We start from the raw sequence: 24,942 nt of genomic DNA on the forward strand, positions 1-24,942 counted from the left end.
AGAAGGTTTTTTTCATGAAAGAATGCTGAATTGTGTCAAATGCATATCTCCATCAGTTGAGATGGTAATGTGGTTTATATCTTCTATCCTGTTAATACAATATCTCACATTGATCGATTTACATATGTTAAATCAGCCTTGCATGCCAGGGATAAATCCCACTTAATCATGGCGTATCTTTTTTGATGTCTTGTTGGGTTCTGTTTGCTAATATTTTATTGTAGATTTTGGCATCGGTGTTGATTTTTTTTCATAGATACTGTCCTTGGTTTCTCATGGTTTTTTTGTCTGGCTTAGGTACTAAATTGATGCTGGCCCTGTAAAATGTGTATGGAAGTATTTTCTCTAGCTGTATTTTTTTTTTTTTTTTTTTTTGAGTCGGGGTCTCATTCTATTGCCCAGACTGTAGTGCAGTGGCACACTCATGGCCACCGCAGCCTCAACCTGCTGGACTCAGGAGATCCTTCCACCTCAACCTTCCAAGTAGCTAGAACTACAGGCATGCGCTACCACACCCGGCTAATTTTTTGGTTTATTGTCTCACCAAGTTGCCTAGGCTGGTCTCGATCCCTGAGCTTAGGCAGTCCTCTCACCTCGGCCTCCCAAAGTGCTGGGATTACAGGCTTGAGCCACCATGTCCAGCTGCTTTCTATTTTTTTGAAGAGTTTAAGAAGCGTTAGTAAGAGTTCTTTGAATGTTAGAATTTGGCCGTGAAGCCAATTAATTAAATAATTTTTAATTATTTCTTCAGTGTCTTTATTTGTTTTGGTCTGTTCAAGCTTTCTGTTTTTGCCTGATTTAATCTTGGTAGGTTGTATTTTTCTAGGAATTTATCCATTTCTTCTAGGTTATCCAATTTGTTATATATAACTGTTCATAATAGTCCTTTATGATCCTTTTTATTTTTTAGGCATCTGTTGTAATGTTTCCACTTTTTTTTTTTGAGTTGGAGTCTCACTCTGTCACCCAGACTGGAGTGCAGTGGCCGCTCCTGGCCACTGCAGCCTCAACCTGCTGGACTCCGGCGATCCTTCCGCCTCAGCCTTCCGAGTAGCCAGAATTACAGGCGTGCACTACCACGCCCGGCTAATTTTTTTATTTTATTGTAGAGATGAGGTCTCGCCTGCCCAGGCGGGTTCGAGACCCGCGGACTCAGGCAATTCACTCACCTCAGCCTCCCAAAGGCGCGGGATTACAGGCTGAGCCACCGAGCCCGGCTGTTTCCACTTTTATTTCTGGTTTTACTTATTTGAATCTTCTCTCTTTTTTTCTTAGTTTAGTTAGAGATTAGTTGATTTTGTTTTTTTTTTTTAAAGATCCACTTCCTGTTTTTTTCCTATGATTTTCTAATTTCTATTTGGTTTATTTCTGTTCTGATCTTTATTATTTCCTTCCTTCTGCTAACTTTGGGCTTAGTTTGTTCTTTTTTTAGCTTCTTGAGGCATAAGATTAGGCTCTTTACTTGGGTTGTTTTTTTTTTTAATGTAGGTGTTTATTGCTATAGTTGTCCATCTTAGAACTGCTTTTTCTGCATCGCATAGATTTTGATATGTTGTGTTTCCATTGTCATTTGTCCTAATATATTTAGTTTCCCTTTTGATTTCTTTTTTGACCCTTTGATTGTTCAGGAGCATGTTATTTAATGTACACATATTTGTTAATTTTCAAGTGCCGTGTGTGACAGGCTACATAGGCCGGAGTCATGGGGGTGGAAGTATTCACCATTATGAATTAAGAAAGATTTATTAAAGGGAAGATACTTTGTGAAGGTCACAATGGACATGACAGCAACAAGAGAGAGTTTGCTGTTTGCCAAGAGACAGGGCCTAAATAGAAGCATTTATAGGACTATACCAGGATTCAGTGTGGGCTGGGGGAATTGCAGGACATGGAGAAGTTTACAAATTGACTACATGTAGTGCCTGAGGTTTGTAAAGCAGCTGATTGATTGTAGGGTTTTGTCTCTTTAGCAGCAATAGTTGACCGCTTTTTGTCTGTCAAGGAATCAGCAGTGAGTTGTTCATTACTTTCTTGTTCACTGTGGAACTAACAGCAAATGTTTTATAGGTGACTATTCAGCTTTTACAATTCTTGTCATTATCTCATTCTGAGGTTTCCTTCCTCAATATAATTTACCCAATTTACCCAGTTGTTGCTGGCCTAATCTGGCCTTATGTTCCTCCACACCAGGATTCCTCCTTTTACTGTTTTCTATTTATACCACTGTGGTTGGAAACAATACTAAATATGGTTTCAGTCTTTACTGAATTTGTTTAGACTTGTTTTCCGGCCTAAAATATGGTCTATCTTGGAGTGTTCCATGTGTGCTAGAGAAGAATGTATATTTTGTTGCTGTTGGATGGAAATTTGCATATATGTCTCTTAGGTCCATTTGTTTTAAAGTACAAGTCTGTCTGGTTGATCTACTTATCATTGAAAGTGGGATATTGAAATCTGCTATTATTGTATTATCTATTTCTTCCTTCATGGTCACTGATATTTGCTTTATATACTTAGGTGCTTTGATGTTGGGTACAAATATATTTACAGTTATAGTTGCTTGATGAATTGAGTTCTTTATTATTAAATAATGACCTTCTTTGTCTTTTGTAACAGTTTTTAAGGTGAAGTTTTATTTTGTCTTATATAAGTAGAGATATCCCTGGTTTCTTGTGAGTACTATTTGAGTGGACTGTCTTTTCAATTTTTTCACTTTTAGCCCATGTGTTTTTAAAGCTAAAATGGGACTCTTGTTGGCAGCATTAGTTGGATCTTAACTTTTTTTGTTCATTCAGCTATTTTATGTCTTTTGATTGGAGGGATTAGCCTATTTATATTAAAAATTACTATTGATAGGTAAGGATTAATTCCTGCCATTTTGTTAACTGTTTTCTGATTGTTTTTTAGGTCCTTTGTTCTTTTCTTCCTTTTTTATTTGCCTTTGCAATTTGGTTATTTTTTGTAGTGCTAAGCTTTGATTCATTTCTCTTTCAAGTTTGCTATAGTTTTTTGCTTTGAAGTTACTGTGGGATGCCTACATAAAATAACTTAAAGTTATAATAGACTATTTTAAGCTGATAACAATATAACTTTGGTTATATACAAATATTCTATAGACTTTTACCCTTCCCCCACAATTTATGTTTTTGTTGTAACAATTTGTAACTTTTTATCTTGTGTATTCCTTAACAGCTTACTGTAGCTATAGTTATTTTTGAACATTTTATCTTTTAACCTTCATACAAGAAATTTGAAAGATTTACACACCACCATTACAGTAACGGAGTATTCTGCATTTGACTTATGAATTTACCTCTACCAATGTTTTTTATACTTTCACGTGTTTTTAATGATAAAAAGTATTGTTACTTCATTTCCACTTGAAAAATTCTCTTAAACATTTTTTTGTAAGGCAGGTCTGGTGGTGATAAATTTCTCCGCTTTTGCTTTTCTGGGAAAGACTTTAATTTATCTTTCATTTCTGAAGGACAGCTTTGCTGGGTATGGTATTCTTGACTGATAGTTTTTTGTTTTTGTTTTTACTTTTTTGGATCTTTGAATGGATCTCCTGGCCTGTAAGGTTTCTGCTGATACATGCTCTGATAGTCTACTAGGGATTCTCTTTATACATAACTTGATACTTTCTCTTATTACTTTTAAAATTCTCCCTTTGTCATTGACTTTTAACATTTTGATTATAATCAGTGAGGCCCTCTTTGAGTTGAACCTGTTTGGGCATCTTTGAGCTTCATGGATATGGATGTCTATGTCTGTCTCAAGACTCAGAACGTGTTCAGTAGTTATCTTTCTGTACTTTTCTCTATCACTTCTCCCTCTGGAAATCCCATAATGTGCATATTTGTCTGCTTAATGGTGTCCTTTAAGTTGTATAGGCTTTTTTCATCCTTTTTCATTTTTTTTCTTCCCTGATTCAGTCATTGTAAAAGACCTATATTCAAGTTTAGAGATTCTTTCTTGTGCCTGATTTAGTTTGCTATTGAAGCTCTCTAGTATATTTTTTATTTCATTCATTGAATTCTTCAGCTTCAAGATTTCTGGGTTTTTTTTATGATTTCTATCTTTGTTGAATTTTTCATTCAGATCATGAATTGTTTTCCTGATTTCATTGAATTCTTTGTTTTTAGCTTCATGTGTCTTGTGTCACATTTTTTTTTTATATGTGTTGTATACCTGTATTGATGTCTATGCATCCAGTGGAATAGTCATCTCTTTCTAACATTACAGAGTGACTTTCATAGGGGAAACTTTTTGCCTTTCACCCACAGGTGGGTCTTAGGGTACAGGTTAGGAACGGTGCCATGGCTTGAGTTCCAAGTGAATGCAGTGGTATAGCCTCCATGCAGCTTCTTGAGCTGCAGTCAACATCAGTGATGACTATGGGTGCCTCAGAGGACTAATGTACAGGAGTTTCTGGCAGTGGTGGGGGAGTGCTGTTAGCGTTTTCAGTGGCAAGGGCTTTTGGCGTCTTCCTTTTCTTGCTTTCCCCACATTAAGAAATCTCAGTTGAGGCAGTCTTTCTTAGCATTGGATCTGATATGGCCCTCAAGCGGCTACATTAGTTCTGGGTTCCAGCATGCAAGTGCTCAGAGTAGCTGCAGAGTCAGGGTACTGGGCTCAGGAACTTGTGAACCTGCTGTGGCACCTGGGACTTGGGGCACGGGTTCATTGTCCAAGGCATGGGTGGGTGCACATTGCCCACAAACTGGGGTCTGTGATTCTGAATGTACTCCAGCTGCTTGGGTCTAGGGAGCTGAATTATAGCTGTGACTCTGACCCTAGGGGGCAGAGCTCTGGAGTTTCAGGCCCTGAAGACTTAGAGCACACCTGCAATTCAGGAATCAGAGCCAAAAGGGCATAGTGTCAACTCACACTCCAGAGGATGAGGCACCACATAATGTTGTCTCTGGATCCTGGGATGGTGGGACACAGTAATATTCCAGACTCTGTAAGTCTAGGTGCAGTGTCAACAAGGACCCAGAATTGGCAGAGCACAGCTGTGTCTTGGGATGCAGGGGTAGCGAGCAGCACGACTACTTTTCTCTCTAGGAAGGTAGGGTACCTCTGCAGCTCAGATTCTGGGAAGATCTGCCAGGGAAGCATGATGCTAGAATAGTTTGGCATGGGGGCAAAGTGCCCTACCTCAGCCAATAGTTTGTTTCCCTGGTATACAGGGTACCACACTGGCTCAGGTCTGGGAGATGCAGCCAAGACACTGATTCTTTGTGAAGCGGGCCACTATTTCAGCTCTTGCACCACCAGGGGTGTAACTTTTCCTGGTAGCCAAAAGCACTGACTCTCCAGGAGGTGTCATTTTTGCACCAACACTAGAGGTGGTGTGTCTGTTGTGAGTAGCCAAGGCACTGATTCTCTGGGAGGCAAGGTGCCAAGTTAGCTCAGGCCCCAAGGGGCAGGATGCAATAGTGACTAGGCAGGGCAAGGCACAGCAGCTTGACCTCACAGGGTAGAATGTGTGATTTGGATTAGGTGTGGTCCCCACCACAACTTATATTGAAGTCATATTCCCAATATGGAGGGTGTTGGGAGGTGAGGCTTAGCAGATGGTGTTTGAGTCATAGGGGCAGATTCCTCATGAATGGATTAATATTGTCTTGTATGACTGGGTTAATTATCAGAGAGTGGAGTGTTATAAAACTGAGTTTGGACTCCTAGACTCTTCCTTCTCTTGCCATGTGGTCTCTTTGCATGTACCTGTTAACCCCTTCTACTTTCCACAATGCGTTGAATGAGTGACTTCTCACCCCTGTGGCAAGACACACTCCAGTTCCAGGATGGCATAACCCAGTAACAACTGCACCATGAGGACAGGGCATATTGTCAGCTCCTTCTCCCTGGAGAGTGTAGCTGTGTGGACTCCACGCAGCTCTCTTGGCTGGGTTTAGCATCTGTGGTAGCTGCTGGGTTCTTTTTGCTTACCTTTTTCCTGCAGGGAGAAATCCCTCTTGGTTTTAAGCTGATCCTGACTGGGGATGGTGGAGGTAAGATATTTCCTCCTCTTTTTTATATGGCCATCCTAGTTTTCTGTACCCTCTTGGATTTCTCCTCTTTTGATGTATTCTGGTGCTCTTATCTAATTGTTTTCTTCAAAATGTAGTTTTGTTGTTGTTGCTTTAGTCTGTCTATGGTGGGGAGGACACAAACACAAGGGCCTTCTGGTTGGCCATTGTACTGACATCACTCCCTCTTAAACTTTGAGTGTATACTCTTTTGAACTGTTTTTTTCTACCACATGTATTTTTTTCTTTTTATTATTATTTTTTATTATAAAGATGTGGGGTACAATTCAGGGTTAGGTATACAAACATTGATTATGCAGGTACCCTTGTTGAGGTATGCCCCTCCCTCCCCTAGCAGTTTCCCTCAACTGCCAATCCAACCCCCCCTCCCCTGACAGTTTCCCATTACTGCCTAATGCTTTCTTACAGTAGTATAATAGTTCAAGGTCCGCTTATGAGTGACAACATATGGTGCTCTGTTCTTTGTTTCTGTACCACATTTTTTTTAAGACATTAATGTGCTAATTTTTATTGAAGCAATGTGAGTTTTTATGAAAGTTTTAATGTTTTAATAAACTTTTAATTGAAATGTTAACATATATACAGAAAAGTACCCAAATCATAAGTAACTTGAAGAATTGTAGCACACCCAAGTTGCCATGCCCTTGACTAAACAACAGAATACCAGCCTCTCCCAATCACTGCCTGCCCCCACCTTGAAAATAGCTACTATTCCAACTCCTGGCATATAGATTAGTTCTGCCTATTTTTATAGAATATAGCACATACTATTTTGCCTGCTTTTTTTGATTCAGTATTACAGGATTTATCCATGTTCTTGCATATGGCAGATACTAATTTACTGTTATTATCAAGTTACATTAAATTATTTCCAATTTTTTGCCTTTGTAATGCTTCCCTGAACACTAAGTCCTGGATGTGCAAGTTTTTTGGTGTGCTGGTGCACATACTTCTGTTGGAGAACCCCCAGGGATGGGTTGAGGGCTCCCAGTACACATGTACTCGACTTTAGTGTGGAGGCCTGTCGTGTTCTAGAGTCACACCAGCTTTGACTCTACCAGATTCTTACAGTTGTCACTTTTTCCATACTCTTGCCAGTAGTTGGCTTCATCGGTTTTAAATTTTAGGTTTTCAGGTTTCTTTTTGGATTCTCAGTTATTTAGATTTTGGTCTTTGAGAACTTTCATTATTTTCTTCACAGTTTAAAGATGCATTTGAAAAGATTTATTTATTTTAATCTATAATATTCAGTCGTTTTATAATAAGAGGATAGGTCAAGGTGTCAGTCTACCATTCTGCTAGAAACAGAAGTCTCCTCGGAATTACTTTTTCTGTAAAAAAGTAAAAAAAAGTTTGGGTCATCCTACATGGATTTTTCTTAAAATATACTTCAGGATGTGGTGCCCCTTAGCCAACCTGTGATGCTTACTCTTTTGTGAGAAGGAGATATCTTTGAATTCTTTAATTCTTAAGCTATTTGGGTTCCTAAGCAGAGAATGCTGAATATTATTGTGGATGATGTATTTAATAATGAATTTAAAGACATAGAAATATTCTCTCTATAGTTGATGTTGACCTTGGTAAAGGCCTAGGGCAAAACTTTCAACTTATTAACAATATTTCTGAGGCAGTTAAGAATTTTGGTTGTCTTACTTAATTTATACATAGAACTTAGATTACCTTGAAAATTCAGTGTAGAGTGTTTTGCTTTAATCTGTTATTTGAATGTCAGTTTTTTCAGTCTGGCTGCCATCCGAAACAGAATAAAGCCAGACTTCTTAATTAGCATCATGTTTGGGGATACTTTGGCTGCTGACTGGAGAAAGAACTCTATTCTTAAATCCAGAGAGGTCAATAGTCAAGATGGAAAAAGATAGATGATTCATGTTAGGCTGGGGAAAAAATAATCTCAGTGTCCCAAATATAAGACTTGAATTTTATTATTTATTTATTTATTTTATTTTAAAGATGTGGGGTACAATTCAAGATTAGGTGTACAAGTAGGCCTAAATTTTTAATGAAAAGAAACTTTGGATCTGTTCATCTGCTCTGTTGATACCTCAAGGTTTTATGCCATAGATATGGACATAGTTGATCTTTTGAAAGAATTGTAACTATAATCTCTCTGTTACTCTGTTTTACCCAGCTTTGTGAATGTCCATTGAGGCAGTCCATATTTGATGGATGTTTGAATCCTGATATCTGAGGGTCAGCATACTCTAGTGTTATCAGTCTGGTGGAAAAGTCAATCCACTGAGAAAATTTTATGCAAAAGTCCTAAATGCACATAGATCATAATTTAAATATGTCACAGTATTTTATTTTTGTTTCTGTTTTTCTTTTCAGCCAATCTTGAGGCAAAAGAAACACTTTAATTCACTGCATATTCCAAAAGCCTTGCAGAAGGCCCTGCCATTTAAGAACAAGCCCAAGACCCAAGCAAAGGCAGGCAAAGTGCCAAAGGACAGGCAGAGACCAGCTGTCATTCGTGAGCCTCATGAAAGGAAGGTACTGTCACTGATGGATTACTTCATGTTGCATTTAGATATGAAAATAATGCTCTCAGTAGCACGCTTGGCATTTTTACTGCATTCTCAGATTTCATCAGGAAAGGATAAGGTCAGAGTTATTCAAGGTCTAGAACTGGAAGTTAGGGGAAGGGTCAGAGTCCATTTCCCTTCCTTTGTTTAGCCCTGCTCTCCTCTGTGCATCTTAATGGGGACTAAGGGACACCCATCTGGGGAACCACTCCTGGTTAGTTGCACATAGTGTCCACAGAGTGGTTAACAGAAGTTTGTGATGAAGGTAAAATATGCTCACACTTATATCTCCTTGCTAAGTATGGAGTATAATTCAGGACAAATTTCCTCTAAGTTAATACTCATTTAGATCATAGATTGATTTTAGTTTTGATACTGACAGCTAAGATATTCAGGCTCCTGAAACGTAGAATGCAAGCATATTGTGACTGTGAGAACATTCTGATGCTCACTGGGTTTTATCCTTGTCAGGTCCTTGCACTGCTAGATGCACTGAGTACAGTGCACAGTCAGAAGATGAAGAAGGCCAAGGAACAGCGGCACCTACACAATAAAGAGCACTTCAAAATTAAGCAGAAAGAAGAGCAGGAGAAACTGAAGCGACAGAAGGACCTCAGGAAAAAGCTTTTCCGAATTCAGGGTCAGAAGGAAAGGAGAAATCAGAAGTCCAGTCTGAAGGGGACTGAGGAACAACTGAAGTGAGTCTTTGGAATGGAGGGGCTGTCCCTGAATCTGCAGAGTTGAACAGTTTCAAATATCACAGTGCTTGTAAATAACAAGTCAGGGTGCAAGAGCCCAAGATAGACCTCTTTTTGGATACATCACCCAGACTGTGCCTTGAGAGGAGAAATGATGACTGCCCTGGTAGGACATATGCTCATTCTCAGCCTCTAGTGATGTTGAGATTTAAAGCACTGTAGATTATGGTTATATGAATTCTTTACTTTTCTCTACCTGCCTCAGTTTAATTATTTTGTACTACAAAAATATCATTAAAATATTTCCCTGCTAATTTTGGCTTAGTAGTTTTTATTAGGGATGAATGCCTGACAATTAATAATGGATAATTGTTTATTTTACCACCTTCATGATGAGTCAGAAGGGAAAGAAATATTCATTTGAACCCTCAACTTTAATGTAAAATTTAGAGAGGGTATGTGGTTGTGTTTATCTTTTGTGTGTTGTTATTTTCTTTGATCACTGACCCTAATGGACATTTTATATCTTATTTCATATGTTTTGCATATTAGTTTAATAGATAGGTAACAGTAAAATTTTTTTTAAAGCTTTAGACCAGGAGATTGTTCTGTCTATACAGAGACCAAGGAAGTAGTATACATTAATGAAGTAGTCTTCTTGTATTATGCTCATGCATTGTACCTACATAGCTACATTGCCTTTTTTAATTGAATTTTTATTGATGTAATCATACTATGTGATGTATATAGATTCAGTATATGTTGATATAATCATATGTGATTGAATCCCACATGATGTAATCAGAGATTCACATACAGTGGCACACTTTGTCCAATTTCTTCCAATGGTAACATATTGCAGATATCAGAATTAGAATGTTGACGTTGATATAGTCCACTGATTTCATTCAGATTTCCCCAGCTTTATTTATATTCCTGTGTGTGTGCATGTATGTGTGTATAAAAATATGGAACACTTCATGACTTTGTATGTCATCTTTGTAAAGGGGCCATGCTAATCTCTGTATTGTTCCAATTTTAGTATGCATGCTGCTGATTTGATTACCACATTGCCGTTTAAATCATATGGGTCAAAGAAAATTCACCTGGGGCAAATCAGTGGGTTTCCTGGCAGGATTGGGAGCAGTAGCCTAGTATAGGAGGCTTTATAGAAACGTAAACTGTCTGTGGGCAAGTACTTGGCTATAGGTTTCCATAAAAAATGATGGGAATGTAAGAACTCTGCCAGGGCTGGGTCTGTCTGGGAAGTAACAGTTGAAACATGCCCAGAGCATTCCGAAAAGCTCTGTGTGTAATTTTTCATCTATTCCTCAGAAGCAGTTAGGAATTTCAGCATCCAGTATGTTGATAGGTCTGGAGACTGATGCGTAATAAACTCATAAACATTACAAAATACTGTTAAGTCTAATTTCTGTTATGCTATATAGCATAATTGATACATTTTAAAATACAAAATTGTACTTCACTGAAAAATATACAAGGTACTCTTAAGCCATACCATGTTTTTAAATAAGTAACTTAGGGTCTTTTGGGCTAAGAAAATATTTCCAGATAATAACTTGAATCCACACATTTTTTTTATAAGTGTCTTACACACCATATAAATTTGTTTAAAGAATAAGCATCACAAATAATAAAGTACATATAATTGTAGAGTCTCATATTTTAGCCAAAGGAGTGAAATCTTTTAACAATGGAGGAAATAAAGTAATATTTAACCACAATTGCAGATTATTGTCTTTTCTAAAGACATTTATATGTATGTATAAATCATATTTGCTAACATTAAAAATCTCGGTTTATCATATTTGGAGAACAAACAGTATTTTCCATGTAGAATTTTTACTGGTTAAGGTCTTAGCTGACCAGTTTAGTAAAATACAGTCGAGCATTGCTTAATGATGGGGTTATGTTCTGAGAAATGTGTCTTTAGGCAATTTGACATTGTGTAAACATCACAAAGTGTATTTATACAAACCTACGTAGTATAGCCTGTTATACACCTAGGCTATATGGTATGGTCTATTGCTCCTAGTCTACAAACCTGTACAGCATGTTTCTGAATGCAGTTTTAGCAAGTGTCTAAATAGAAAATGTACAGTAAAAATACAGTATCATAATCTTAAGAAACCACCATCTTAAACAGTTCATCATTGACTGAAATGTTATGCAGCACATGACTGTATATGCATGTATAGTTTTTGTAACTGTGAAGTTGCATCCTTTTTAGAGGAAGGTAGTATATCAAAATCAGGACTAGACTATAGGAAAGTTTGTTGCTTTTCAGTACTAATGGTTTATTCATTTGATATGGTCACAAAGTGTTTTACAAAAGTAAATACCACCAGAATGTTCCATGAGAGCGGGAACTGGATTTTTTTCTTTCCTTTGTGCTTGGAGTAGAAGCATTGAGCATAAGATAAGTGCTTAAGAAATATTTGCCTGGAAAAAAGAAGGGTGGTGATTCCAGATAAATGAAGCATATTACACAGAGTAAGCATTCGCCCTCTAAAATATATATATATATTTTTTAAGTTGGAGTCTCTGTTGTCCAGGCTGGAGTGCAGCAGCACACTCACAGCCACCCAGCAGCAACCTGCTGAGCTCCAGCAATCCTTCCACCTCAGCCTTCCAAGTAACTGGAACTATAGGCACGTGCTACCACACCCAGCTAATTTTTAGTTTATTGTAGAGACGAGGTCTTGCCATGTTGCCCTGGTTGATCTCCAACCCACAGGCTCAGGCAATCCACACACCTCAGCCTCCCAAAGTGCTGGGATTACAGGCTGAGCCACCGAGCCTGGCCCCTCTAAAATATTTTAACAACTATTATAGAAGCCTTTCTAAATTGCATTAAACTTTACAAATTGTAAAAGTTATTCTTTTTGTTGTAAAGCAATACATTTGACAAAAATTGGGAATCGAGATAGCTACTCATTTTTATTTCTTTAGACCTTTTTCATAGGCTACCATAGGTTCTGAGTATTTTGAGTCGAGGTCTCACTCTGTCACTCGGGCTGGAGTACAGTGGTATAATCATGCCTCACCGCAGCCTCGACCTCTTAGGCTCAGGTGATCCTTCTGCCCCGGCCTCCTGAGTGGCTGGGACCACAGGTGTGTACCACCACACCTGGTTAACATTTTGATTATTATGTAGAGACCAGGTCTCACTGTTTTGCCTGGGCTGGTCTTGAAATCCTGGGTTCAATAAATCGTCCTGTCTCAGCCTCTCAAAAGTGCCAGGAAACTGAGGTGTGAGCCATTGAGTGCAGTCAGGTTCTGAATGTTTTTAAAAAGCTAATATTGGCCTATAGTGTACATATCATTCTATACAATTAAATATTCTTATGTAACAAGGATGTGTTCAGGTTATTTGGTTTCCTATTTGTGGACATACTATTTTTTTTTTAAGTGAACTTGCTTATTTAAAATTTGCTGTATTACCATTTGGTGACATGCCCACCATTTGAGAAATAAATGTTTGACCAAAGTAGAAAGCCATGTAATCTGTACTCACCTCTGTGGAGCCTTCAGCATTTATCCTGGTGATGTAAAGAAAGCATTTGCTTAGTTAACCTTAGCACTGATTCTTGTCTAGTATTTTGTCAGACTTAGATACTTTTACCACTATTCAGACTACCTTAAGTACATTGGATTTGATTTGCCTTTCTTTAGTTTTACCTAGTGTATTTCACTGTTTTAAAGTTTGTGCATTTTTGTAATCCTTAAACTAATAAGATAAAAGGCTGAGATGTTGGACACTTAAATACCAAGGTGTTATATTATGAGAGTATTAGCATTTCATATTTTGGTATAGTATCTTATTGAAAATTAGGTAAACTTTGGTTAGGTGGGTATTTGAAGGAATATTTTAAATCTTGCTTTAAGCAAAGGTAGGACATTCTAAAATAAGGTTGCCACTGGTGGGTAGAGAAGGGTGGATATGTTTTGTATGTTTGGACCAGGTAGGCGGTAACTTTTTCTTGAGATCCTGCTTTTTTGTTTGTTTTCATTTTTTTATTGTAATAAAATATGCAAAGCATAAAGCTTTCCATTTTAACCATTGTAATTGTAAAATTCAGTGGCATTAATTACATTCACACTGTTGAAAACCATCTCTAGAACTTTTTGATCATCCCAAACTGAAATTCTATACCCATTAAACAATAACTTCCTCATTCGCTGCAGCCCCTGTCAACCACCATTCTATTTTCTGTCTCTGAATTTGACTACGCTAGATGTTTTATTTAAGTGGAATCATATAACATTTGCCTTTTCTGGTCTCATTTATTCACTTAGCTTAATGTCTTTGAGGTTCATTCATGTTTTAGCATGTGTCAGAACTTCCTTTTTAAGACTGAATAATTTTCTACTATATGTATATACACATTTTGCTTATCCATTCATCTATTGATGGATGTTTGGGCAATTTTGAATAATGATGCTATGAACATTGGTGTGTAAATGTCTGTTTGAGTTTGCTTTCAGTGCTTTTGTGAATATATCTAGGGATGAAATTACTAAATCAAATGTAATCCTATGCTTATTTTTTGAGTAACTATAATACTGCTTCAACAGCATGTGCACCGTTTTACATTTCTACTAGCAATGTATACAAAGGTTCCAATTCCTCCACAGCCTGGACAACCCGTCTTCTTCTTCTTTTTTTTAAATAATAGGCATCCTAGTAGGTGTAAAATTGTATCTCATAGTGATTTGCATCACCGTAATGGCTAGTGATGATGAGCATCTTTTCATGTGCTTATTGACCATCTGTATATCTTCTTTGGATAAATGTCTAAGTCTTTTGCCTATTTTTAAAATCACTTTTGTTGTTATTAAGTTGTAGAAGTTCTTTATTTTATCTTTATTTTTTGAGTCAGAGTCTCACTCTGTTGCCCAGATTGGAGTGCAGTGGCTTGATCGTGGCTCACCAGAGCTCTGATCTTCTGGGCTTAGGCAGTTCTTCCACCTCGGCCTCCTGAGTAGCTGGAAATACAGGTGCATGCCACTACACTCGGCTAATTTTTTTATTTTTGTAGAGATGAGGTTTTGTTATGTTGTCCAGGCTGGGCTTGAACTCGTGGGCTCAAGCAATCTTCTTGCCTTGGCCTCCCAAAGTGCTAAGATTACAGGCATTGAGCCACTGTGCCTGGCCAGAAGTTCTTTAAATAGTCTGGGTAATAATTCCTTATCAGACAAATAATCTGCAAACAGATCTCTCCATTTTGTAGGTTGTTTTCACTCTTGATAGTATCCTTTGATGCATGAAGGTTTTTTATTTTGATGAACTCTGATTTAATTTTTCTTTTGTTACCTGTGCTTTTTATGTCATATCCAAGAAATTATTATTAAATTTTTTTTTTTTTTTTGAGTTGGAGTCTCACTCTGTTGCCCAGATTGGAGCGCAGTGGCCGCTCCCGACCACCGCAGCCTTGACCTGCTGGGCTCCGGCGATCCTTCCGCCTTAGCCTTCCAAGTAGCCAGAATTACAGGCATGCGCTACCACGCCCGGCTGATTTTTTGATTTATTGTAGAGATGAGGTCTCGCCTACCAGGCGGGTCTTGAACCCGCAGGCTCAAGCAGTCCACTCACCTCAGCCTCCCAAAGGCACGGGATTACAGGCTGAGCCACCGAGCCCGGCTATTATCAAATTTTTAAGCGTTACGTTATTATTTGGCTGATGTCTTTCTCTGCCCATTGGCTGCACTTCTTCAGGGTAGCCCTTTCAAACATGAAGATTTGATTTCACTTCCCTAGACTCCTTCAATGACTTTGCTTACAGGCCAAAGCCCTTTGCTTGGCTTCACTGCCCACTGTGGCCTTCTGCCTTCATCTTGTACCTCTCTTCTAACTGCCTTGAGCTCTGGCCACATTGGCCCTTAATCCCTCGAGTGCACTTGTCTCAGGGCCTTAGCACATGTTCTCTCTGCCTGGAATGCTTTAGCTTCCAAGCTAACCTCATCCTCCACCACATGCCACTACTCTTTCTTTTGACTGTTGCCCCTAGACCACTTAAGGCAGCCTCCACCTCCAAGCCTTCCTCGAACTCTCATGACTCCCTGTAATCCAAACTTTTCTCTCAGTAAACCAGGAGTTCTCAATGTGCAGTCTAGGGACTCCTGGCATTCTCAAGACCTTTTCAGGGACTCTGTGAGGTCAAGTATGTATCATGACAATATGAAGACGTTATTTGCCTCTTTCTCTCATTCTTGAGTGTATGGCCAAGTTCCCAGAGGCCACGTGACATGCAGAAGTGCAGCAATATGACTACAGGTACGAGGATACAGCTTGTATTAAGTCAGATGTGACAGAAACTCACAAAACTAAAACAGTGCCACTTACCCCACAAATTATTCTTGCTGTGGAAAATATTTTTCACAAGAATATACTGTTTATGTTACCATGGACTTGTTTCTGTTATTTTAAAAACATGTTAATAAACACTTTAAATGTTTCTCAGCTTTATTTTTGTTGTTAATCATGGTTCCCTTTATTCTCTTTCTCCCAGCTTTATTATAGTATAATTGACAAAACTTGTATATATTTACATTATACAGATATTGCTTTGATATACAGATACATTGTAAAAAGATAAAATCAAGCTAGTTAACATAACATTGACTGAGCTTGGTGGCTCAGTCTGTAATCCCAGCACATTGGGAGGCTGAGGCGAGTGGATTACTTGAGCCCACGGGTTCGAGACCAGCCCGGGCAACTTGGTGAGACCTCGTCTCTACAATAAATAAAAAATTAGCTGGGCATGATAACGTGTGCCTGTGGTTCCGGCTACTTGGAAGGCTGAGGTGGAAGGATCACAGGAGCCCACCCAGCAGGTCGATGCTGGCGTGGCTGTGAGCATGTCACTGTACTCCAGCCTAGGTGACCGAGTGATACTCCAACTCAAAACAAAAACAAACACCATACCACTACACACATACTTAGAACTCTTTGTGGTAAGAACATTTAGGATCTACTCTCTTAGCAGTTTTCAAGTATACAGGCAGTATTGCTAACTATGGTCACCATGCTGTGCATTAGATCTTCAGAACATGTTCCTCCTAACCAAAACTTTGCACCCTGTAACCAATCTTTCCTCATTTCCCTCCCCAGCTTTAATTTCTTATATAGTAAAAATCGATAGGTACGACTCACATGAAGAGAAACTTGCCTGAGGTCCTCAGTCATTTTTAGGGGTGTAAAGGTCTTGAGACCCAGGTCTGGGTAGTGCTGCCCTGAACCACCTGCTCCCCTCTGAGGCGGCCTCTGTGCTGTTCCCCATGGTGTGCCTGGGACCTAGCACTATCACTTTGGGCACTCAGTAGGGGCGCAGGAAACAAGCATGGATGAATTAAACTCCTGCTTTGTCACTGGGTGTGCTTGAACTTCTTACTGACCAAAGCTGCATGGCCTGGCAGCAAGCGCACAAAAGGCTGCTCACTCCTCCCTGTGCCCTTCTGAATTGCCTTGGCCTGCCCGAGACCCCTCGCCAGCTGCAGGACAAGGTTTGCTGGTCTCAGCTGGTGGGGTATTTGCACGTGATAATGTGTTTTAACATGTGAACCTGTGTTTTAAAATACCCCCAGGTGTTTGGCTGGGATGCCAGGTGAGGGATGAGCTTGGGTTTTTTAAAACAGTTCTGGCAAAGTTAATAAAGAATGTGATGGAGCTATTTCACCATCGTCTTACATTTCTTTTCCCTTTCTGGAATCCCGACTGAAGAGGACACCAGGGAGGCAGGGGAGGCGATGGAAGCCAGGGCCTGGAGTGACAGCAGGGATGAACCTCCCCCCTTCTCCACACCCTGTGTCTTCTGTCCTACAGAAATGCCATGTCACCACATTAAAAAGTAGGGAAAAGAAACAGTCGACATTAATTTTAATAACATCTTTATTTTTTAAAACCAGTATATTTTAAATATTACTATTGCAACCGGGCTCGGTGGCTCAGCCTGTAATCCCGCGCCTTTGGGAGGCTGAGGTGAGTGGATTGCCTGAGCCCGCGGGTTCGAGACCTGCCTGGGCAGCGAGACCTCATCTCTACAATAAATCAAAAAATTAGCCGGGTGTGGTAGCGCACACCTGTAGTTCCAGCTACTTGGAAGGCTGAGGCGGAAGGATCGCCGGAGCCCAGCAGGGCGAGGCTGCGGTGGCCGGGAGTGGCCACTGCACTCCAGTCTGGGCGACAGAGTGAGACTCCAACTCAAAATAAATAAATAAATAAAATAAAATATTACTATTGCAACATGGAATCAGTATAAAAATGATTAGTGAGCTATTCCATATTCCTGTTTTGTGCCAAATCAATGAAATTTGATGTGTGGTACTTTTACAGCACCTCTCAATTTTAGATGCTAAATTTTGTAGAAAATGTTTGATCTATATTTAAATTTCATAAAATTTACGTGGAAAGATAGATTTATACCTCCTGGTTGTTTCAAATATAACAACCTAGTAGCCAGTTTTAAATTTAAATAAGGTTAAGTTTTCAGTTCCTCAGCAGCAGTTGTACATTTCAACTGCTTGATGGGCCCATGTGGCTAATGGCTCTGTAGAGGACACCGTGGCTCTAGACATCATGTAGGAGGTTAGGGAAGGCTTCCTTAAGAAAGCAAATGATCCTTGAGCCATGATCTGAAGAAGGAGGTTCACTTGGCAAAGGCTGGGAATTGGGGAAGGAGACGAGTGTGTCAGGTGCAAGAGTGTTACGTGCAAAGGCCCCACAACACAAGACAGCATGATACCTGCATGCCAGTGTGGCTTGGAGCCAGGACAGGGCGGAGAGTTGCAGGGAACTACAGAAGAGGGAGAAGGAAATGGAGAGATGGGATGAGGCAGTGTCAAGAAGCCTTTGAAGAATAACTAGCTGGGACAGCATTTCCTTTCCCTTTGTGGAATCCCATTTCCATTTTTAAAACATTTTCATTTTTAAACATTTTCCTACTGCTGGGTGGAGATAGTTTGGAGGGAGATCAGGGGTAAGTCCTGGAAGAGGTTGTAGAAAGGGAGAAGTGGTGGATGCTACAGCTCTAGGAGGAAACATTGTAGGAGGATGCTAGAGCTCTAGGAGGAAACATGGAAAAACTTTGCTTGTGAGCCAGGCTCGGTGGCTCAACCTGTAATCCCACGCCTTGGGAGGCCGAGTTGAGTGGATTGCCTGAGCCCGCGGGTTCGAGACCCACCTGGGCAACTTGATGAGACCTCATCTCTACAATAAATCAAAAAATTAGCTGAGCATGGTAGTGCGCGCCTGTAGTTCCAGCTACTTGGAAGGCTGAGGCCGAAGGATAGCTGGAGCCCAGCAGGTCGAGGCAGCGGTGGCTGGGAGCGGCCATTGCACTCCAGTCTGGGTGACAGAGTGAGACTCCAACAAAAAAAAAAAAGAAAAACTTTGCTTGTAAGTAGACCTATACAGTTCAAACCAATGTTGAACTGGTCAGTGTTGTTCAAGGGTCAATTGTATTTGTTATTGAGAAGAACTGCATGCAGGGAGACACTGTCATCATTATAAAAGTTAGACCATAGGAACTTACTGAAAATATGAACTGCGAGTTGATTCTGTCCACCAGGGGAAGTCAGATGGAGAACTGCCTAAAGGCTATAAATCACAGGAAATGCTGACCAACCTGGCTTAAATATGAAGGACATTCATCATCTCACATATTATAACATCCAGGGGGATTCCTGGATTGGTTGATTCAGAGGCTCAAGAGTGTCATTAAGGTCCCTGGTTCTTTCCATGCCTCCACTTCACCATCCTCAGAAGGCCACTGGATGTAACTTTCTGGAAATATATTATAATTTCTGTCTGACTTTTTTGCTTTTTCACTCTTCTAAAAATGTTTCTTTGTGGTATTAATCCTTCTTCCCCCACGTGCTTTAGTTTCAGTGATCATGATATAGACAGGTCCCTATTAGTAAAAGAAGTCAAAAACAGTCTTGAACCCTTCTGCCACATTGCCTAATGTCAACTTATTTTCTGGCACTACTTTTTCTTTTTCTTCATCATCTAGCACTGTTCAGAAGCAATCATCTCCATCAAGTCGTCTTTTGTTAATTCCTCTGGTTTGTCTGTTAGCTCTGGAATTCTCCACGACCCATATCTTGAAATGCTTCACACTTCACCTTTTTTTTTGCCATATCTACAATCTCTTTTGTGATTTCCTTGATTAGCTCTCTTGTAAATCCTGTGAAGTCGTGCATAACATCTAGACACAGTTGCCTGCAGTGGGAATTTATTGTTTTGGGCGTGATGGCTTTGCACAGCTTTTTTTTTTTTTTTTTGAGGTGGAGTCTCACTCTGTTGCCCAGGCTGGAGTGCAGTGGCACACTCACAGCCGCTCCAGTGTCGATCTACTGGGCTCAGGTGACCCTTCCACCTCAGCCTTCTAAGTAGCTGGAACTACAGGTGTGCTGCACAGCTTTTTCTATAACAACGATATAATCTTCACTGGTGTCATCCTTTTAGCCTTTCATGATGTATTCTCTAGTGGAGTTCTCTTCTATAGCATTGACTATCCCTTCCATAGAGTACTGTGTGTAATGAGCCTTAAAGTTTCTTATGAACCCCAGATCTAGAGGCTGAATTAGAGACGTTGTGTTTGGGGGCAAGTAGACTACTTTGGATGCCATCAGTGTTAAACTCTTGGGGTTCTGGGTGTCCAGGGCCATTGTCCAATATAAAAATAACTTTAAAAGGCAATCCCTTCCTGGCAAGAGTTCAGGGACAAAGCATGGATGAAACCGATCCATAAAAAAGGTTCTTGTCCAGGCCTTCTTGAACAACCAAAAGCCTGGAAGCTTCAAGGCATTAGCAGGTTTATAGATAAGGGCAGTCTTGATCATAAGCCCGACTGCATTTTCACAACAGTAGGGTTAGCCTACTTAATGGCATATAGGAACCATTTTCTGCTTCTTGGTTGGCAGAAGCTGCTTCTCCTGCTAGCTGGGCTTTTTTTTTTTTTTTTTTTAACTTTTCATTGAGAGCCTTTATTCACTGTATGCAAAGGCACTATGTTCACTTAAAATATATAAATATTCTTTTACAGTTTTGAGTAGTTTGAGTTTTTTTAAAAGTCAATTAGTTACATGTTTTATATTTGTTAGAGAATTTTTTTAAAAAGGTAAAATTGTGGCTTTCAAACAAATATAACAGTTGTCAAAATATTTTATTAAACTAAATCAATTTGTGAGGGAAACAGTAAGATGTTACAACTGTTTTGAAGGAAAATTCAAAGTGCAAACATGCATACAGGCCATTGGGAATGCTGAAACAAATTTGTTAAACTAATGTAAAATTGACCAACAGTTGGGAACTGTCATTCATAGACAATCATTCTGCCAAACACACATGCATTCCTGTAGTTTGTCTGCAGCTTTCAGAGCTGACCTTGTAATTCAAGGTCAACACAAGGCAGAGGCTACCTGGAAGGGCATGCTATGCCAGAAGTGAGTAGTGCTTGTAAATTCCCCATTTCCGTGGACTCCACAATTTTTCTCTGAAAAATCATAGACAAATTCCAAAGGTTGAGTATGTCTATAAAAGGGATTAACCACAAAAGCATAATGTCTAATAAATTATTCCAAAAGAATGTCATGGCTCTCAATCTCACCAAGCATACATTCTGAAATCAAATTCTATTTCAAAGAAAAGCAGGAAATCAGTGATCTTTAAAAAGGAAAATGATTTTTCCTAGGTTTAAAAGATTCTCCAGTGTGGTAAGGATGTAGATACAAGGAATGTGCTACAGTCACTTTCACACTAAAAATACACAGTTGATGATATGCCTCAGAGTTGGTCATTGAGTAAAGATCCAGAGATATTTTGAGGTCACAATAAAACTTTGATGCTGGCTAATAAGAAGAATTTGTAGTCCTCATCAAAGCATGGCATTCCCACTCAGATTACAAACCAGATTACAAATTATCTTACTTTATCAGTTCCTATTGCTTGTTAACATCAACACTGAGGAGAGTGAATAATAGGTATCTAAATATTTATAATATTAATAATAATAAATATAAATACAAAGCATATATATATAGTATACAATAGTTTACATTCCCAGACAGGATTCAGAAAAACTAAAATAAAACAGAAATGAACACAAATATAATTTCATTTTGTCTTGGAAAAGAATATATTTTATATATATTTGCAAGCATATATGTACATACATATACATTTAATGCCTACGTGTATATTGACATACTGGTATATGTGTGTGTGTGTGTGTGTGTGTGTGTGTGTGTGTGTATGTCTCTTCACCTTATATATTACATCAGCTTGATTTTTCAGATGGTGATTCAAGTTTGATCTTTGTTCTGGGCTGTCTCTGTTTTCTCTCAACTGCCAAGTCACGTTTTATCAACATTTTAGAAAGTAAGCCAAGACAACACAGGATGAGAAGGCAAATTTCAGAAGCCTACAGTCATTATACGGGTTGCGATTTGGGAGCTGTCGATTCTATCCCTTTCCCCAGCAATATGGATCACGAGAGGGCTGGGAGCCCCACACCGCCCTCCCTCTCACTCATGGGGGGCAAACCAAACAGCTTGAGCTGGAAGTCCTGCAGGGAGTTCAGCACCAGGGTGGCCTTTCTCGTCAGGTCCTGGCTCAAGTTTTCATCTGGAACCATAACCACCTGCATCCCAGCTGTCAGGGCCGCCTCCACCCCGTTTGGGGCATCTTCAAAGACAAGGCACTTCTCCGCAGGAGGTGGGGGAGAGAACCTCTTGGCACAAGTTAGGTATATGTCAGGGTCCGGCTTGCCTTTCTTCACTTCGGGATCGTCTCCCAAAACGATGTGATGGAACAAACTGAAGAATTCTTTGTGTCTACTTGTCTTTATTCCGAACGACATGGACCCTGAGCTGGTGGCAACGGCGATGGGTATGTTGTGTTTCCGCAGGTGGCAGACGGGTTTCTCAGCCCCTGGCATGAGAGGAACCGTGGAGACCAAGTCCTTTAACTTCTTCTGGCTTTCTTCCACCAGCTCCTCTTTGGACATTGGGAGCTCCAAGATGTCTATTATAACTTGGGCTCCCTCTTATGCCCTCTTTCCCATAACCACGGACTTTACATCCCAGGTATATTTTCTTTTCATAGCAGTCACATATTTCTTGAAATACTACAGAATATAGTCTTTCAGTATCCAGGAGAAGGCCATCCATGTCAAAGATGAAGTGGGTGAACGGCCGCAGGTGGGGCGCTGCCACGGCACCACCTTCCTGGTCTGGATGCGGGCGAGAATGAGGCGCCCGCCCGCGCGCCCGCCCGCCCGCGCGTACACCTGCCCATCCCGTGTACTCATACTCAGGTATCTTGACAGTCTCAAAGCCAATGTCTTTGTAAAATTATCAAACCACCCTTAACTGGCATAAATTCTCCAGTTTTAGATCCTTCCTTTTGTGCTAAGTTGCCATATAGTGACTTTCTTTATTCTTTAATTATGTTAGAGACTATAGGTATGCCTTCCTTACAGCAATCCTGCATTCATTTAAGAACTGCATTTTAAATATAAAATACAAAGGCATTTCAGATAAAGTGCAAGCATGTCTTGCCTGCAGATGTAGCTGCAGTGACAACTTCATGAACTTCCTTCTCTTTTTTTTACTATGGTCCAAATGCTGTATTGATTTATCTTGAAATGGTGGCAACTGCAGCTGCAGACCCCAATCTATAGCACTTATCAAGCAATTCAACTTTTTCGTGTAATGTCATGACTTTTCTCTGCTTCTTGGGAGTACTTGGGAGTCATTAGTACATGACTAATTAGTACATGACTAATGACACTTCATATGGGTCCCATGGAATGTTTTTGGTATTGCACCAAACACCAAATAACGATTTAAAAAAATATGCAAGAACCATGAGAGATCACTTTTTACTGAGCTACACAATTTATTGCAGAGACAAACTGCTCACAAGGAGATAATCAGCATCCCAAGGTGTTTTAAGTGGGCATTTGTAATACTTGAGTTCATGGCAATAGCAACAGGAAGTGGCTATGACATTATTGCAGTAGTACAATATGTACTACAGTTAATTTTTTGCAATTACAATTTAATACTGCATTTTTAATTTGTTTGCATTTCTCTTAACTGTGAATGGTGTCATGTGTGGTTTGTAGGTGTGTGTGTAAGTTTTGACAATTTTTAACTTTTTATAATAGATTTGTGTATATTTTATGATAGTAAATGATAAAGCTAGAGTAGTTTCTCTCTATATTTTATGCATGTATGACATACCTTTTTCTTAATTATTTCAATATTTCTAGGCTACAGTTTCATCTGCAAGTTTCTTCAAATTGTTGCAAACCTCCATAGCATTTTTGAAGATATTTATTGAAAAAAAATCCACATATAAGTGGATCCATGCAGTTCAAACATGTTGTTCAACTATACATGCAGTGACTGATATGAAATAGATGATCAAAATAGTTAATTTTATTTTCCTTTCTAGTCCCATTTTAAGGAGATGTATGAATTTTAACATGTGTGCAGATTTCACAATCAAGGCGCTGAAGTGTTTCATTCCTCTGAAGCACTCCCACATGCTGTGTAGCCCAACCCTCCCTCACTCCCACTTCCTGCTCACTACTGGTGTGTGTGTGTGTGTGTGTGTGTGTGTTTAATCTATGGTTGTCTTGAGAGTGCCATGTGAGTGGAAACACACAGCTTGCGATCTTTTGTAACTGGCTACTTTCACTAAGTATCATGCCTCCAAGATTCATCCCAATTGTTCTGTGTATTAATGACAGGTTCCTACTGATTGCTGAGTGGTATTTAACTGTACAGAGAGATCACAGTTGGTTACTCACATCATTGAAGGACATGTGGTTGTTTCCAAATTTGAGCAATTATTATTAGTTGCTATAAACACTTGTGTAGAGGTTTTTTTTGTGAACATAATTTTTCATTATTCCAGGGAAAATACTCAGAAGTAGGACTGCTGGACCATGTGGTTTAATAGAACTGTCAAACTGTTTTCCAGAGTGGCTGTATCATTTTGCATTCCTAACAGAAATGACTGAGAGTTCCATCAGTTGGTATTACCAATATTTAATATATTCTAGTGGGGTGTAATGGTATCCTGTTGTGATTTTAATTTGCATTTCTCTAATTACTAATAATGTTGAGCAGGTTTTTTGTTTGTTTGTTTGAGTTGGAGTCTCACTCTGTCACCCAGACTGGAGTGCAGTGGCCGCTCCCGGCCACTGCAGCCTCGACCTGCTGGGCTCTGGCGATCCTTCCGCCTCAGCCTTCCAAGTCGCTGGAACTACAGACGCGCGCTACCACGCCTGGCTAATTTTTTAAAAATTTATTGTAGAGATGAGGTCTCGCCAAGTTGCCCAAACGGGTCTCAAACCTGCGGGCTCAGGCAATCCACTCACCTCAGCCTCCCAAAGGTGCGAGATTACAGGCTGAGCCACCGAGCCCAGCTGAGCATCTTTTAATTTGCTTACTTGCATTCCATGTAGAGTGTCATCTTTGGTGAAGTGTGTGTTCAAATCTTTTCTGCACTTTTAATGTGGATCATTTTCTGTTGATTCTGAGAATTCTTAACATGTGTTGGAATACATCCCTTGCTAGACATGTGGTTTGCAAATATTTTCTCCCAGTCTG

General features: G+C 39.6%; 1 protein-coding gene and 1 pseudogene across 2 annotated transcripts in view; one reads left to right on the plus strand and one right to left on the minus strand.

Annotated features, from left to right (window-relative positions):
- Positions 1-10,801, plus strand: part of BMS1 (BMS1, ribosome biogenesis factor) — a 55,413-nt gene extending 44,612 nt beyond the window's left edge. The window contains exons 22-23 of one of the 2 annotated variants that reach the window (XM_008066246.2): positions 8,403-8,564; positions 9,068-10,801. In XM_008066246.2, the coding sequence (XP_008064437.1) occupies positions 8,403-8,564; positions 9,068-9,298 (393 nt within the window). In that variant the 3' untranslated portion in view covers positions 9,299-10,801. The remainder of the gene's footprint in view (positions 1-8,402; positions 8,565-9,067) is intronic. The other variant, XM_008066247.2, reaches the window with a different exon arrangement.
- Positions 10,802-21,806: 11,005 nt separating this feature from the next.
- On the minus strand, positions 21,807-22,527 carry LOC103268672 (annotated as a pseudogene).
- Positions 22,528-24,942: the final 2,415 nt, after the last annotated feature.

This window comes from Carlito syrichta, unplaced genomic scaffold (assembly GCF_000164805.1).
Source record: "Carlito syrichta isolate Samal-C Ts95f unplaced genomic scaffold, Tarsius_syrichta-2.0.1 Scaffold308870, whole genome shotgun sequence".
NCBI classification, from domain to species: Eukaryota; Metazoa; Chordata; class Mammalia; order Primates; family Tarsiidae; genus Carlito; species Carlito syrichta.